Source organism: Trichoplusia ni, unplaced genomic scaffold (genome assembly GCF_003590095.1).
Source record: "Trichoplusia ni isolate ovarian cell line Hi5 unplaced genomic scaffold, tn1 tig00001135, whole genome shotgun sequence".
Taxonomy (NCBI): Eukaryota; Metazoa; Arthropoda; class Insecta; order Lepidoptera; family Noctuidae; genus Trichoplusia; species Trichoplusia ni.
Window position 1 is genome coordinate 1 of NW_020800097.1, and position 17380 is coordinate 17380.

The following is a 17380-nucleotide window of genomic DNA, read 5'->3' on the forward strand; positions in this document are numbered from 1 at the left end:
TTAAATACTTTGTTTCAAGTTTAAACATATACGAGTAAGTGTATTATACGTGTGTGATCTCCTAAACGGCGACCGATTTGAGTGATGCCCTGATTACTTTAGTTAGATTCACAATCCTGCCCGGCAGAACAAAGTTTACCTAGTAAATATACAAAATAGAATTCTAATACGGAACACAAGCACTCATTTCGAATGATGATTAGTGGTCATTGTATATTAACGTTAGTAAAACTCACATCCAGAAAGCAGTTAAATATTTATCTTTCTAAATAATTGAAATCTAGTATGCTTGTATTAGCTCTTTTTTTGTAAGAGGTGTAAATTAAAACTATCACCGTAAACTTAAATTATTCTCATTTGGCTACATTTTAGTCTAATTTCATAATTAATATAAACACCAATAAAAATATCGAAGCCTAGTTTCAGAGATCGATTAAATAATAATATATTTTACTGGCTGGTGTAAAAATAACTTTAATTGTATTCTATTAAGGTTGAAAATAGAATCACAGGGTTTTTGTAAGTAGTAAAAAAATACTTATAATTCGATAGCCCATATCTTTAGCACGTGTAATATTTGGAATATGAAATGCACCATATTGCAGTTTACAAAGAATTAAAAAAATATCTATTTTTCCCTTTTTCAGGAACAATCTTTTGTGTCTAACACTTTGTGAAAAATACATACCCATTTGTTGACCATTTATTGTTGATACGAAAAGTAATATTTTTGAATTGTTTTAACATTCCCCAGAATTAAATGCGCATCTATTTTATTTTGGAATCGCATATTCATGTTGTGTAGATACAACGAAATGAAGGGAAACCTCTTTGTACATTTAAATATAGCCACCATTTCTCACTATAATACAATAATATCCACTAGACGTGCGATTATTTAGATGATGAACAATGATATTAATAACTCTTAATTCAAAGCAGTAAAGATGATGTTCGTAACGTTGTTCCCATACAATGACAGCATGCACGCCAAATGCACTCTTGTTTCTATTACCTTTAAATTCATTCTCGCACTGCGATTTCTAAAGTATATTGTGTTCAGCATTGTTTGGTTACTATTACCGTGAGTCCGAGTTGTTTTGCGTGGCGAGGCTGGATTTGTCGAAGTTACAGATGGCGTCGAGCAGCGACCGCCGCGCGTCGTACGTCTGCGGCGAGTCGGGGGTGCTAGCGCATATGGCCCCTGGATATACAAATTAAGATTTATTTGATATTTCGGTATTTTGGAAATTCGAAAATACATACTTTTAGTTTACAATATTCTCGACCAAAAACATAACCAGCAATTCATCAATATTGTAATCCACCAGTACGTTTAACATTAAACACCAGCGTCCTATTTTATTCTACACTTTATATGAACAATGAAAAATTACAACAGGTTGGCATTTCGTAAGTGTAGGTGGCAGCAGCTACTTAGACAGACGAACGACATTTCAACTGCCATCCAACCAAACATTCCGTCTAGTGCCTTGGCACGTGGAGGCACGTGTTTATACGGCTTAATATTATGTCTTTTGTATTCTCAACTGATTGACATGTTCCTATGTTGTATGCAAGTTTGAAGGCATATAGGTATTTCTTCAGGTAGACCTACCTGTGGTTGGCGGTGTCGGCGAGGACGCATCGCTGACGCTGGCCGATATGTACATGTCTGGTATCGACGACATCGACTGCCAGTGAGACTCTCGGCGCTTCTGTGAATAATGAACGAAAATCACACTAATATTATAAATATGTTTGTTTGTTACCTCTTCATGCCCAAGCGGCTGGACCGATTTCAATGAAATTATAGGTAGTTGATGACTTGGATTCATACTTTACCCGACTTCTTCAATTTGTAAATTGTTTTTGCGGCTATAAATGACACCGGGTGAAACCGCTAGCAGCAGCTATTTATAAATAAACAATTGACGGTAGGTATGTAATGCTAGCAGATGTGATGACATGAATTCCTAGGTTTATAGTACAGTAAAACATCTTACCACTTTTCGCTTTTGTTTCTTCATTTCATCCTCAGAATTAAGTATCTCTTGTATCCGAACTTCCCTTTTGGCACTGCGCATCTAAAGGAAAATAATCAAAATCGGTTAGACCGTCTGACTAAATTTAAAAAACAAATTGATTTTGGTAGGAAATATACGTATATTTCCTACAAGATCGTTTACCTTTTTGACTACCTATACCAATAGATTTAGGTTTGAGGTACATACCTTTTTTTGGTCCTTCTTCAGCTTATCCTCTATATGGTCCACCGCCGCCCTCAGTTCTTCCTTCAGAGCGAGCGGGAACTTCAATGTTGCTCGTTCCTCTTTACATCTCACTGGGTACTTCTTAAAGACTGGTAGTAGCAGTAAATAGCTGAGTGTCGGCGGCATGCTCCTGCACGCGTCCCGGGATAGGATGATCCGGAGGAGTGATTCTGGAAATAAGTATAGACAATAGGTTAGGGTAGGGTGCTATGGTTTTCGGAATGAACGAATATTTAAATGAATTTAGTTTTATTAGAGAACTTAATATATTAAAATGTCAAGGTACTAAAACTTGGGCCCCAAAATTTATATTAAAAAAATTGGAATAGTTTAACAGAAAATTTAACGCGAATTTAATCCGAGCAGTAGGCTCGGATTTGATCTCCACGTAGGCCGAGCATTATTGTGATCCACGAATCCGACATTCGTGGATCACACAATTCTGAGTTTGTGCGAGTTACTTAAATGTTTGTGAAACGGCGGGTTTCACAAACATTTAAAGATATTCTAAGGATATAAAGAATGCTTTAGGCGAGGAACCCTTTTAAAAATAAAAATAAACTTTAACTAACTGAGCTCTTCACTAAGATAATCAGGATAGGTATCACAGTAGCAGTGCGCTAGCGGCCTCCGAACGTCATCTCATACAGGACTCGTCCGAAGCAGTGCGCGTCCACGTTGTCCGCGGAGTAGGAGGGCCGCAGCTGCAGCAGGTACTGCCGGTAGAGGCTGGGCCCGCCCAGCAGTATGTTCTCTATGTCCGTGAGGTACACGTGGTGCTGGACTACCATTATGTTGCCGGGGTGCACGTGACCTGCGTTTAAAAGTAAAGAAAAATTAAGTCAAATCAGAAAGTCAAAACTTCGAAAAGCTTTATTTGAATTTATAATTAATATTCTGGTACTAGTCAAGCTATACTTCATTTGTTTAGGTTATTAAAAGCGGAATCGATCTTGGTGTCCTTTTGTCAAAAACAAACCAACATATATATATATATATTGGTATAAAAACACTCCAAGATTTAGATTGTCTCGTGTAAGATTGTTTAGATTTATTTAAGATTCTAGACAAATAGAGTGTAGCTGCTTCTGGTGATAGTCTATTTCTATGCTATATTAGGACCAGCTAACAGTCTTTCTGGCTTTAAGCTGTATACAGTATTTTATTTCCGTCTGAACGGATGCTTTGCACGTGAAAAAACAAAAAAATAATGGTAATAGGTTAAAATAACGTACCATGCGGTAAACCCTTATCGTGTAAGAACTTCAAAGCTTCCAAGATTTGCCTTCCATAATCGTAGATCTGTTCTTCCACAAAGGGCCTGATGTTCTTAGGGTTGGAATACTTCGCGAGATGGCTCCCGCTGTACTCAGTCTGGTAGATCATGTCTCGTAAGCTCCCACCTTCATATATACTCCGGACTACGTACACTCCCGTGTCTAAATTTTGAAATGCTAATATTTGGTCTATGTGAGGATGCTGGAAAATGAAATATAAATCTTTTTGAGTACCATTACGAAAATAACCAGTCACCAGTTTACCAAATTACCAGTACGAAAATTAGAACAGAATTGTATACTGGATTTAATTTTCCAACTTTTTTGTTGCTATAGGCAGGATTTATAGGAAGATACCTTTGCATAAAGACGATATAATTGATATTATTATAACATAACTAGCCAGAGGTAAGTACAGCAGAGCGAGTGTAGAAAGCTTTCTCGAACTCTTTTTTTAATATCTACCCAATCATAGTTGTAGGTGAAATTCGACTATAACGTGATAAGATTACTATATAAGAATAAGTCAAGATACGGTCATTAATAGTGCATTGTCAGCCTTAAAAGAAGGGTTGACACTTAAATATTTAAATAAGGTACTTTATACTTACACTAAGATTTTGTAAACTCTTAAGGGCCGCCTGTAATTTCTTGTCATTTAAATATCTATCGGGACCGAAGTTCTGCCACGAGAGTATACAGTTTTCTTGAGTCTTTGTATCTGTTACCTGAAATCAATATTTTACAAGCTATTAAAATACATTTTGCACTCAATTTGTGTCTCAATGTTGGTTAAACCCCCTCACACATAAGAAGAAAACCAGTGTGTTGAACTCATGAAAAAAATAAGTCATTTCTGTGAATACTTAAAATAAATAATGAGTTTTTTTTATACTTTAAAACAACGTAAATGATGAGCACTTCAATTTTTATCATATTTTTATTGCCTGAAAAGACAGCTATCATATTTCGTGACTCATAACAAAGGAATATTCACGTCATTGGTTTTATTATAATAGGTATAATCACAGAATATGTATGTACTAGAAAACCACATATTATCTATTTGATTGATATAGTTATAGAAAAACCAAACAAGGCACAACTAATTTCACTATTTTTACTCGGGAAAACTGTAATTACAGTTCACATTTAATAGTGCAAATGTGTAGTCCTTATTCCTGTACTAGGGATAAGGCACTCGGTACTAATGTATTAGGAACATCCACGTGGTTAAATACGAAAACTATTAACATAATTATGATTTCATACTTTTGGTAGGCAGTGTTCAAGTTAAAAGATAAATCGTATATTCATTTCACAACAAAATTCGTTAGATTGAACTATGCTGGATTTTATGTAATGCACTTTCATAATGAAATGCCTAAAAAGAGTAGTTATAGTAGTTTATAGCAACTTGTTAAAGCAACTAACTAAGAAGTTATATTTCCTTATCCGCCATCCGATGTCGGCGATAGCACCTTTGAGTTCGAAGCGGCCTTCTCCTCGGAGGGCAATGGATACTGTTTGCAGCGCCAACTCTGTAACAATATTCAAGCATCTATCAAATAACGATTCTTTCCCATAAATCGAGGTAATCTATACCGGTATATCAAACACAAAAATCCATCATCATTATCCTAGCCTTTTCCCAGCAATGTTGGAGTCAGTTTTCGGTCTAAATGGATGCAGCTAAGTATCGATGTGTTACAAGCAACGACTGACTATCTGACCTCCTCAAACCAAGGCCAAACGATACACCTTAGTCGGACTGGTTGTTAGACTTTCTAGCTCTAACTACCCGGCAAAATCCGAGACCTACAATTTAACGTGCCTTCTGAAACACGGAGGAACTCGTTATGTCATAGAAGGACCGACCGTAACAAGTGCAGCTTAATTTTACTATATTTAAATCAAGTATTTGCAAAAAAAAATCACCTAAGATTTTAAAGACGGAAATAGGGCCGAGATCTTACTCTTAAATCGAATCGAGACTAACTACAACTTACAAGGATTGTTTATGCGCAATTAATATTTTTAGGTAAATTGTTGTATGTGTTATGGTAACATTGTCCTGAATGTGTACTTATTGAGTAGAGTTTTATCCAATAGAACTACAACAATACCAATTGAGCCATTCACTGGCAATAGACATGCAACGCGACTTCGAATCGCAGACTATCATTTATCGCCTTGACCAAAGAGTTACTTTACACCGCTCGGATAATGTAACGAAATATTATTTTAAAGTGTATGATTTCTAGAAGGCAACCTTAGTTCTTTCTGCGAATATGGAAACTGATAAAAGCCCAGGCCTGACTAGAAAATAATATTAAAGATTTTTGTTGAAAAGATTCCCGCTTTAAGGATCCCAATCCTTATGTCGCGGTGGGTTTCACAAACATTCGAGTCAGATGAACAAAGACACCCAGACTCAGGGCCAGGACAAGCATACGTGGATCACACAAATTCTTGTCCTACGCGGGGACCGAACCCGCGACACTTCGCGCTGAGTGGGTTTGGCTCAATCGCAGTTTTTTATCCACAGGAAGACGAACTAAAAGGTCATTGTGGAAACATGTGTGTAATTTGTAAATATTTGTCCAAATCTATAATTAATAACTGACATCCGTATCGAAAAAACGCTCGAATGATTCACGAGTAAGCAGTCCCTGATGTGACGTATCAATGACGAAACAAATGATTGCTACAATGTCACGTGAATCGAACCGTACCGGAACGATTTATCTGATGGGGGATCATTTAATTGACACATTTTCGTCACACAGAACAGAACTGCCACAGCGGCAGTACACATCTTGTTGTTGAGAAACCTGGATTCCAAATATTGGAACCTGGAATTGACAATCGGAAAGAGATCTTTGGGATATTTACAGGCAAATTTTACTGAATTGAAAAGCAATCCGTAGGGAAGGATATAGCTACTTCAGAGTTGCGAATCGCAAATTTTGGGTATCGCAAGTTGCGATACCCAAAAATTTACGAAACAAGAATACATACCAAAATACTTGAAAAAATACTATCTATCACGACTTCTAAACGTACGATTTTTAACCGTCGCACGCGTCGCAGTGTCGTATTTTACATTGATTTCCATGTAACTAGGCCAGTAGGTTAGGTTAGCATTACTTTACATGTGTAAACAATTTTCGTCGTATTGTTACTGAAGGTCACTGCACTCAGATTCACAAGTAATTTCAGACCAGAAAGAGTATTTGGTGGCCAAGTTAAGTTCACAACCTGGGACTAAAAACAGTTATCTGACAGCATTCCTGGCAGGACGTATTGCACAGATAGCCAAGTGGTTGAGATCTCCACGCCAAATCCACTGTGCGTGGTGTGTCGCGCGTTGATTTCCGCGTAGAACAAGACAAGTATTTGTGTGCTGCACGAATTCTAATCCCTGAGCATGTTTGTATGTGCATGTTACTTGAATGTTTGTCAAACATCACGCGACGCAAGGAACTGGAACCTCTATTTAAATTTAATAAATAGTGTTTTTTTTTTAGGTATCCTGTTTTAGACCCACTGATGGGCAAAGGACTCCCCCATTTTGTTCCAGACCTTCCTATATCTGCGATTACTGGACACGTACATCCCGTTCAAATGAATAGATCGTCACACCGTTCCACCTTTTTCCGCGGACCACCTAGGCGACGATTTCCTTCCTCTGTCGTCCAGTGGGAGACGATTTTTGCCTAACAGTTTATATTGTAAAAAATCTAAGACTTAAATTAAACGTCAGAATTACTAACAGCCTGAATGATACCGTGGGGCACAGCTAGTGCACAGGGCCGGATTAACCATCTCGGGGCCCCTAGGCACAGTTCGTTTCAGGCCCTCCTTTTTCATACCGTACTTTTTTTTTATCGTAAGTGTTGGGCCCCTGGTCACCAGGCCGGATCCAGGGGCCCAGGCAACAAAGGAGTGGGCACCTCCTTGGTTTAAGTTATTTCATTCAGTAAAAAAATTATCTAGCTTTTTTTTAGATGCCTACTTTGGTGGTGGGCCCCTGGTCATAGTGGGCCCCTAGGCACTAGCCTAAAGTGCCTTATGGATAATACGGCACTGCTAGTGCATCATATAGTCATAGCAGACTCATTTTAAGCTAGGTATATGTGCTAACAGCCTTATCAAATATTTAGTCTAAAGAAACACGTAGATGCGTTCCTTTTAAACTGTTTTACCTTCTCGTAATTACGTATTTACATTTAGAGTGCAATTACCTTAAGATACTACAAAAAATATTATATTTTCAACTATATTAATTGTAAGAGATTCTTACGCAATTTATAGACAATTCCTTACCTACCTTACCTATTATGACCCCCAAACATAAATTGATCAAATGGTGAATGGAAATTACGCATGACATCACAACATGCTATAAATTTTACGATATTGTTACGTCACAAGCCCCCTCTCCTTAACTTTAAACAGTTAATCTATGACAATTTCCGTTGGTCAGAAAAATAAAAAAATACGTGCCAAATACTTTTCAATTATCTACCTGAAGGACTTAATAGATTTTTACTCTTAAAACCCAGTCATCAACCCTATTAGTAATCGCTTCACTCCTTTATATAAACAAATCTGGTCATTGTATCACTAGGTCACAATGAGCACATTTTAATAGGTTAATTACCTTCTATTTGAGTGCAGTTTACAGATAACATGCAAATAGAATACCTACGTAAATAAATCTATACTTATAATAAATCTGTAGAGAGGTCAATTCTGTACATAAAATATATTTAAAAAATAACTATCAAGGGGTGGTTAGGGATCGCTACTGATGCCAAAAATGCAATCAGTAAAATTTTTGTCTGTCTGTCTGTCTGTCTGTCTGTCTGTCTGTCTGTCTGTATATTCGTTATAGAAACAAAAACTACTCGACGGATTTTAACGAAATTTGGCACAATTATTCTTCATACTCTTGGGCAGGTTATAGTATACTTTTCATTACGCTACGACCAATAGGAGCAGAGCAGTGAAGGGAAATATTGGGAAAACGGGGTAAGTTACTCCATTTTTTAAGCTTCCGTCACGTGTGCAGGCTTATAGGTTAAAGCTACATAGAAATCATGTATTACGGAAATATTCTCCCTAAAATTATATAAAAAATATTCCTCGACAGCATATGTCTAACTTTTATGGTTGACTCACAATAACACGTGAAACTCCCGATAGCTTAGCAATTCGGAGATTTCTGATTGTATTCGTCTACTCTAACGTTTACAACACTATCACTCATCCCCAATTAAAAAAGTTAACATTATTACCTATTCAATAAAAAAAGAATCATGTAAATCGGTGTAGAAACACCAAAGTTATACATGAAATAATAAGAAATCGCGCGTGAATACAGAGTCATGCTATAAGGATTATTTTTGTGTATCGGTTGCCGCGCTCGACGCGCGTCGTGGCGGGAGGTATAAAAAGGCGGGGGGTCCGCGCTCGAGCGTCATACAATATTTGGCTGTTGATGCGAATAGACGTTCAGACTGTTCGACCTTATTGACAATCAATAATTGTTATTTGCAAACCGTGCTTATCAGCACGACTTTTTAGTCTTTGAATAGTTTATTTTTAGAATTGTTTTGTTGTTAGTTTATATAATAGGTATTAGATTAATAGTATTAGTAGTAGGTACACCTATTAGTTATTTTGGTAGTGTTTAATTGTATTAATAGTTTATTTTTCGTAATTGGTAGTGTTTAATTATATTAATAGTTTATTTTCGTAATTTTTATATTATTTATTTTGGTAGTGTTTAATTGTATTAATAGTTTATTTTCGTAATTTGGTAGTGTTTAATTAAATTATTAGTTTATTTTCGTAATTGGTAGTGTTTAATTAAATTAATAGTTTATTTTCGTAATTGGTAGTGTTTAATTATATTAATAGTTTATTTTCGTTATTATTATATTAGTTATTTTGGTAGTGTTTAATTGTATTAATAGTTTATTTTCGTAATTGGTAGTGTTTTATTATATTAATAGTTTATTTTCGTAATTATTACATAATAACTATATATAATTGTAAGTGTAAGGTAGCTTCAGTTACCGTCGATTAAAAATACACAATGCCACCTAAAAAACGACCATCTTTATCTCGAAATTCGAGAGATGCTAAAAGGATGAGAAATGCGCGTTCTCAAGAATCGGCAGAGGAAAGAGCACATCGGTTAAACTCTATGAGAGTTAGTGCCTCAACCTCTCGAGCCAATGAAAGCTCTCCAGAGAGAGAGATGCGATTAGCAGCTGACAGAGCGAGACGAGCTACATCACGGGCGTCTCAAAGCTCTTCTCAACGAGAGCTGAGGCTTACCATTGACCGAGAACAACATGTGTTATCCCGAGATGCTGAAACTGCGTCACAACGAGAATTGCGTCTCACTGCTGACCGCGAACGGCATACATTGTCTCGCGAGTCAGAAACCTACACTGAGAGGGAATTGCGTCTCACAGCTGACCGCGAACGTCATATATTGTCTCGCGAGTCAGAAACCTTCACTGACAGAGAATTGCGTCTCACAGCTGACCGCGAACGTCATATATTGTCTCGCGAGTCAGAAACCTACACTGAGAGGGAATTGCGTCTCACAGCTGACCGCGAACGTCATATATTGTCTCGCGAGTCAGAAACCTACACTGAGAGGGAATTGCGTCTCACAGCTGACCGCGAACGTCATATATTGTCTCGCGAGTCAGAAACCTACACTGAGAGGGAATTGCGTCTCACAGCTGACCGCGAACGTCATATATTGTCTCGCGAGTCAGAAAACTACACTGAGAGGGAATTGCGTCTCACAGCTGACAGCGAACGTCATATTTTATCTCGAGAATCTGAAACTTTAACTCAATATGAAGACCGTTTGACAAATGATAGGGTGCACCATAATGTTATTCGATCTCTCGAAGACGCACATGAGCATGAACAACGACTAGAGTCGGTACGCGAATATTATAATTCTTTGAGACAAGAACGATCAGTAAGTTTGTCTAATGAAAGATTAAGAATCGAAAATATTCGGTCTCTTGAAACGGACGAACAGCGAGAGGCCCGTCTTACTGCAGACAGATTTCGACATAGCCTTAATAACTTAGATGTACACATAGAAGATCAATCTAGAAATTCGGTGGCTTGGTCCGACAAATATAAAAGTGGGTTTGCTTATAACCTCACAATTGATTATGGATCATCTTCTGTAATAGGCGATATGAACGTGGTATGTCGTTTTTGTAATGCTTCAAAGTGGAGTAAGGAGTCAGCTGGTTTCTGTTGTTCTACAGGTAAAATAAATTTGCCTTCATTCGAAGACCCACCGGAACCTTTGAAATCACTACTTTTAGGGGAACATATACAATCTAAACAGTTTTTTAGATAATATTCGCACTTATAATAGTGCATTTCAAATGACATCCTTTGGCGCTCAACAAATCTCAGAAGGTCATTTCATGCCTACTTTTAAGATACAAGGTCAGGTTTACCATTTGATAGGATCCCTTTTGCCTGAAAACCAACCTAAGTTTCTTCAAATATATTTTGTATCCGACTACAACGAACAGTCGAATATAAGAAATCAATATTTCCCGAATTTAAATACTGAACTCATATCACAACTTCAGAACATGTTGCATCAGGTTAATTCGTATGTATGCAGTTTTAAATCGGCATTAGAAGCTCTTCCTCGAGATGATGATAACAATTATAAAATTGTTATAAATGCCGATAGGCGTCCAACTCAGGAACACCCTGGGCGTTATAATGCTCCATCCACGAATGAAGTTGCTGTGGTATTGGTCGACCAGGAATGTGATAGGCGTGATATCGTTATCCGTTCCAGAGATAATCGTTTGCAACGTATTTATGAAACCCACAGGGCTTACGACAGTTTGCAATATCCTTTGATATACTGTCGAGGGGAAGATGGTTATAATTTTGCTTTATACCAAACTGATCCGCGTACAGGCGCACCTAATTATAATAAAAAGATTTCATGCCTTCAATTTTACTGTTACCACTTGCAAGTAAGACGGAATAGGTTTGTATACTTTCAACGTTTTCGTGGCTTATTCAATCAGTTTATTGTAGACATGTACGCAAAAATTGAAACCGAAAGATTAGTTTATATACGATCTAATCAAAGGCAGCTGCGCGCTGAAGAATACGTGCACCTTCGCGACGCCATGCAGCAAGATAACGATACGGTGAATATGGGTCGTTTAGTTATTTTGCCCTCTTCTTTTACTGGTGGTCCACGATACATGCACGAACGTACTCAAGATGCTTTTTGTTACGTAAGAAAATATGGACGTCCCGACTTATTTATTACTGTAACTACCAATCCTAAGTGGGATGAAATTACTCGGGAGCTTCTTGAGGGTCAAGCACCGCATGACCGCCATGATATCATAGCAAGAGTTTTTCATTTAAAATTAAAATCAATGATAGATCTACTTACCAAAGATAAAATTTTTGGAGAAGTATTGTGTTATATGTATAGTATTGAATGGCAAAAACGCGGCTTACCTCACGCACATATCCTGCTTTGGTTAAAAGATAAGGTTCGACCTAATGATGTAGACAGTTTAATCAGTGCTGAAATTCCAAGTCCGATTGCAGATCCCGTGTTATACGACATTGTTAAAACTCATATGATACATGGTCCATGTGGTTCGTTTAACGGGAATTCTCCTTGCATGCAAGACGGTCGTTGCACTAAAAGATATCCAAAAGCCTTAGTGGATGGCACTGTAACAGGACATGATGGATACCCATTATATCGTCGCCGTTCAAGAGATAATGATGGTTTTACTGTTGAAAAGCGAGTGTCTGGACAACAAGTTACTTTAGATAATAGGTGGGTCGTTCCGTATTCTCCTGTGTTGTCCAGAGCATTTCAAGCTCACATAAATGTTGAAATGTGTAATAGTGTAGAGTCAATAAAATATATTTGTAAGTATATTAATAAGGGCAGTGACCAAGCTACATTTGCTTTGAGAAATGAACATGATGAAGTTACAAGATTTCAGTCAGGCAGATATATAAGTTCTTCAGAAGCTGTGTGGCGGATCTTAAGTTTCAACATTCACGAAAGATATCCACCTGTGACTCATCTGGATGTTCATCTTGAAGGCGGCCAACGTATATATTTCAACGCCGAAAATGTCACAGAACGGTTAGAGAACCCTAGACAAACAAGTTTATTAGCATTCTTTCGACTTTGCCAAACTGATGATTTTGCAAAATCTCTTTTGTATGAGGAAGTTCCATCGTATTATACCTACGATAAGCAACGGGGTGTCTTTAATCGAAGACGCCGTGGCAGGCCTGTAGATGGCGAGTCAGGTATTTTTAAAGAACATGTTCTTGGTAGAGTGTACACCGTTCATCCTAACAACGCTGAGTGTTTCTATTTGCGATTATTATTACATACCGTGCGAGGACCAACCTCATTTATAGATTTGAGAAAAGTAGACGATGTTGTTTATCCCACTTATCAAGCAGCTTGCCAAGCGCGTCATTTGCTTGAAAATGATCAGCATTGGGATGACGCTTTAGCAGAATCCTGTGTTAGTGATAATCCACGACGGTTACGCCATTTATTTGTAACATTACTCACATTTTGTAATTTGTCAGATGCTGTAACATTATGGGAAAAATATAAAGAAAAATTTTCAGAAGACTTTCTTAGAAATATACCTAACAATGATAAAGGCACAACTAATGATAATTTCCGTGATCTTGCCATAAATCAGTGCTTATTAGCTCTTCAGGATGACTTAACAGCAGTAGGCGGTAAATCACTCTGTGAATATGGTTTGCCAACACCAACCTCAGTCGGAGAGGTAACTAATAGGGAATATTCCGCAGAGATTGGTTACAATTTAACGGAACTGCTGACAACATTAGAAAACGGTGTCCCAATGATGACTGCAGAACAACGTTCAGTTTATGACCGCGTGTGCAATAGTGTTCAAAATAATTTGGGAACAATATGGTTTTTAGATGCACCTGGAGGAACTGGAAAAACCTTTTTGACTAAATTAATATTGGCTTATGTTCGAAATCAGCGTAAAATTGCTCTTGCCGTAGCTTCATCAGAGATAGCTGCAACATTGCTACCAGGAGGTAAAACTGCTCACAGTATGTTTAAAATACCAATTGATTTAGATCGCACGGAAAATCCAACCTGTAGTATTTCAAGAAATAGCGACAAAGCTAAGGTATTACGCGAGTGTAGTTTAATCATATGGGATGAATGTACGATGGCCCATCGAAAAGGAGTAGAAGCGGTAGACAGAACTTTAAGGGATATAAGACAAAATGATCGACCAATGGGCGGTATCACGGTTTTATTTTGTGGTGATTTCCGACAAACCTTACCGGTAATACCACGGGGAACCCGAGCTGATGAGGTTAGGGCTTGCCTGAAAAGCTCTTATTTATGGCGAGATATACAATCGGTGCATTTGACTATAAATATGCGAGTGAGAACTGGAGATAACCCGGATGATAGTCAATTTTCTGACACATTATTAAAGATTGGTGAAGGTACCTATCCACAACTACACCAAGGAAAACTTATACTGACGCCTGAATTATGTTGTATGGTGCAATCTCAACCACATCTTATATCGTCGGTTTACGGTGACGTAACAAATATATTAAATAGGGACAATTCTTGGCTATGCGAAAGATCTATTTTAACTCCTCGCAATGACCAGGCATCTGAGATCAATAACAAAATACTGTCGAATATACAGGGGGAAAGCAAAGTTTATAGATCAATAAATAGAATGGTCGATGAACAAGAAGCCACTAATTACCCGATAGAATTTTTAAATTATTTAAATATGCCCGGACTTCCCTCTCATGAAATTTGTTTAAAAATTGGGATACCGATTATTATGCTCCGAAATTTAAAACCACCACAACTTTGCAATGGAACTCGACTAAAAGTAACCCAGTTGCAACAAAATATAATCGAGGCTCAAATTTTAACAGGGTGCGGTGCAGGAGAAACCGTCTTTATTCCCAGAATACCCTTAATACCAAATAATTTTCCATTCCAATTTAAAAGGACGCAATTCCCAGTATCAGTGTGTTATGCAATGACAATTAACAAGGCTCAAGGGCAGACTTTTCGTGTTGCTGGAGTAGATCTCAGTGTCAGTTGTTTCTCACATGGTCAGTTGTATGTTGCTCTTTCCCGTGTTAGCAGTTCTAAAAGTCTTTATGTTCACGTGCCGGACGGGTCAACTTTCAATATAGTTTACCCGGAAGCTTTGCACTAAAGTATTTTCGTTTTATAGGTACCTTTACCTTACCTTTATAAGGCAGTGGTACTTATATTGCCACCAGAATTTGAACCTTAACACATTATTATAAAGTTTAAAAGCTATAAATATTTTTAAGTTCTGTGTCTTATAAAGGGTTAAGCCTTATGTGAACGTGATCTAAACAATATTACCAATATAAATAATAATAATAAATATTACCAATACATTAACTTAATACACAAGGAGTTACACGCTGACGGAGTCGCGGACACAGCTATCTATACTTTTCTGCCGGAAGTCACTATTCCACGCGGACGAAGTCGCGGGCACAAGCTAGTTTATTATAATAACGTGAGTCATACAGTATTGTACCAAGTGCATGTGAATATTGTACTTAATGCTTTGTAAATAGTATAAATACCACCTGACAGTATTCATTAATATTTATGAGCGCTCATTTAATAACATTGCATTAATTCAGTTGGTATTCAGTAACAGATTTGGTTAAATAAAAATTAAATATATTAACTTTGTAGAGGTTTATTCCTAAACAGGTGAATTTGAGAAAGAGTTTTGCTTTCATAATATAAGACAACTCTACTGTCTTTGCCCTTCTACATCCAATGTAAAATGAATTCTGCCTACTGCCAATACCCAAATATTGCCTTTTTTATTGACACATTTCTTTTGCATTCTTACAATTTAAATTCCATATAATATAAAGAATTACCTGCTGCATTTGAAGAATAATTGTGAGGATCCAGAAAGCTTCTAACTTGACGAGACAACGCCAGTTCATCATGCCTCAAGATTTCATTTAAGTAGTTCTGAAAAAAGTAAAACCATAAGCCAGAGCAAATTGCAACTAAAAGCTATAGGCATTATGTCTATAATGCAGTGTTTATAAAAATCACTTTAAAATACTGCTTTTCATACTTTTGAAAAATAAATCAGTTTATTACAATCCCAATGTAGGAAAAATACTGTAGTGAAACAAAAAAGCTAGAGAATTATAAAAAAACAAATTATTTATTCATAACTATATTGTTTGTGTTAAGAAACCAGTACTTATGTAAGAAGTTTGTCCTTTATAGGACATTGAGACTCTCTTTGTTTGATAATTTCTGCTTGCCTTTTCAGCAAACATCACTATTTAAAAGCATATTCATTAGTTCTTTTTAATTACACTTTTTGGACTGTGAAACAGTAGCTAGTGGAGCTAAAGATGAATTTTACATTAACATGAGGACATTAACTATACCATAGTGCCAGCATTTAACAGAGCTAAGAAAGAGTTTGATAAATAAAATAGGAGATACTACAAACCTGTAATGCTATCTGCCTTTCAGCAATAAATGATGGATCTAAGTTTCCAAAATACTTCTTTGGTGGTAAAGGCAGGTCGTAGCCGCTCGGGGCCAGCGCCGCGTGTAACTCGACAAAGTCCTTGTACCTCCGCGACACTGTCCAAGTCGTGTCCCTTAAGATACCTCGGGAAACCCGCAATGTGTATTCCTACGAAAAAAGTTGAAGATTTATAGCACACGCAACACATCGACTAATATAAAATAATTAGGTAATCACTCCTTTTTTATAATTAAGGCGAGTAACAGACCGATTTATCGATGTAACTTAAATGTCAACAAACTATTATTTTGATTTACGGTATCCCGTAATCAACCGTTAAATCAATACGTAAGTCAAGTGTAAGGTTTCTTCAACAGACCAGCAGACCATGAGATGTTTCAAAACAAAAAACAGTACTCACTGTATGTTTCCTAACAGTTTGTGAATTTTCAATTGTGCAGGTCAGAATTTCAGTGTCATCTACCAGGGCTTTCGTATGCGATGTTTTCTCAAATATGGCCATTTCACCGGTTATTATACACTCATTGATCGATACAACACTTACGACAAACAGTACACATCGTTATCAATAAAAATAATGAAGAATACTAAAGTTCTATTGGAATCGTATTAGTCGCGCAATTCTGACAACTGCGTTCCGCTATAAGAACATGTCGCAGATCATGAAGTAATCTCTTCTTTTCTCCAATCTACTTGTTTCCTAAGGAAAGAAATGCGACAGCAATACTAATGTGTATGCTTAAATTTATTTTTTGTACAGACATTTATGGAAAAGGAATTTGGCAGTTCAAAACAATCAAATATAAAACTGTCAACAAGTACTTGACAGTAGAGTTCCAGATATTTATTGTACAAATATTTGTATTTGAAACATAATACGTTATTTTTCAAGTAAACCGTGTGCCACACAAAGGAAAAAATAAGTTACAAATTACTTACATCTCCTCTTCGCTTACAGCAGCATTAGGAGCATCTACACTAGTATTTTACCGCTTATCAGGCAGCCTGCTATGGTAATAAAGAGTACTGCTTCCTCTCCCCTAAGTTATTGCTGTGCTCGACAGGTTCCATAACATTATGTTTCTGTTTCACTATATTTTCAAGACCATCAGGTACATTATGGAACGCAATAAATCATTAAGTATTAACTACT

General features: G+C 37.0%; 1 protein-coding gene across 1 annotated transcript; it reads right to left on the reverse strand.

Annotated features, from left to right (window-relative positions):
- Positions 1 to 310: 310 nt before the first annotated feature.
- On the reverse strand, positions 311 to 17034 carry LOC113507231 (PX domain-containing protein kinase-like protein). Its single transcript, XM_026890104.1, is given in 12 exon segments — positions 311 to 1204; positions 1619 to 1718; positions 2007 to 2087; positions 2235 to 2443; positions 2846 to 2903; positions 2906 to 3087; positions 3509 to 3752; positions 4162 to 4278; positions 4985 to 5091; positions 15590 to 15686; positions 16186 to 16374; positions 16628 to 17034. Coding segments are annotated over 12 exon segments (1611 nt in total). The 5' UTR covers positions 16730 to 17034; the 3' UTR covers positions 311 to 1079.
- Positions 17035 to 17380: the final 346 nt, after the last annotated feature.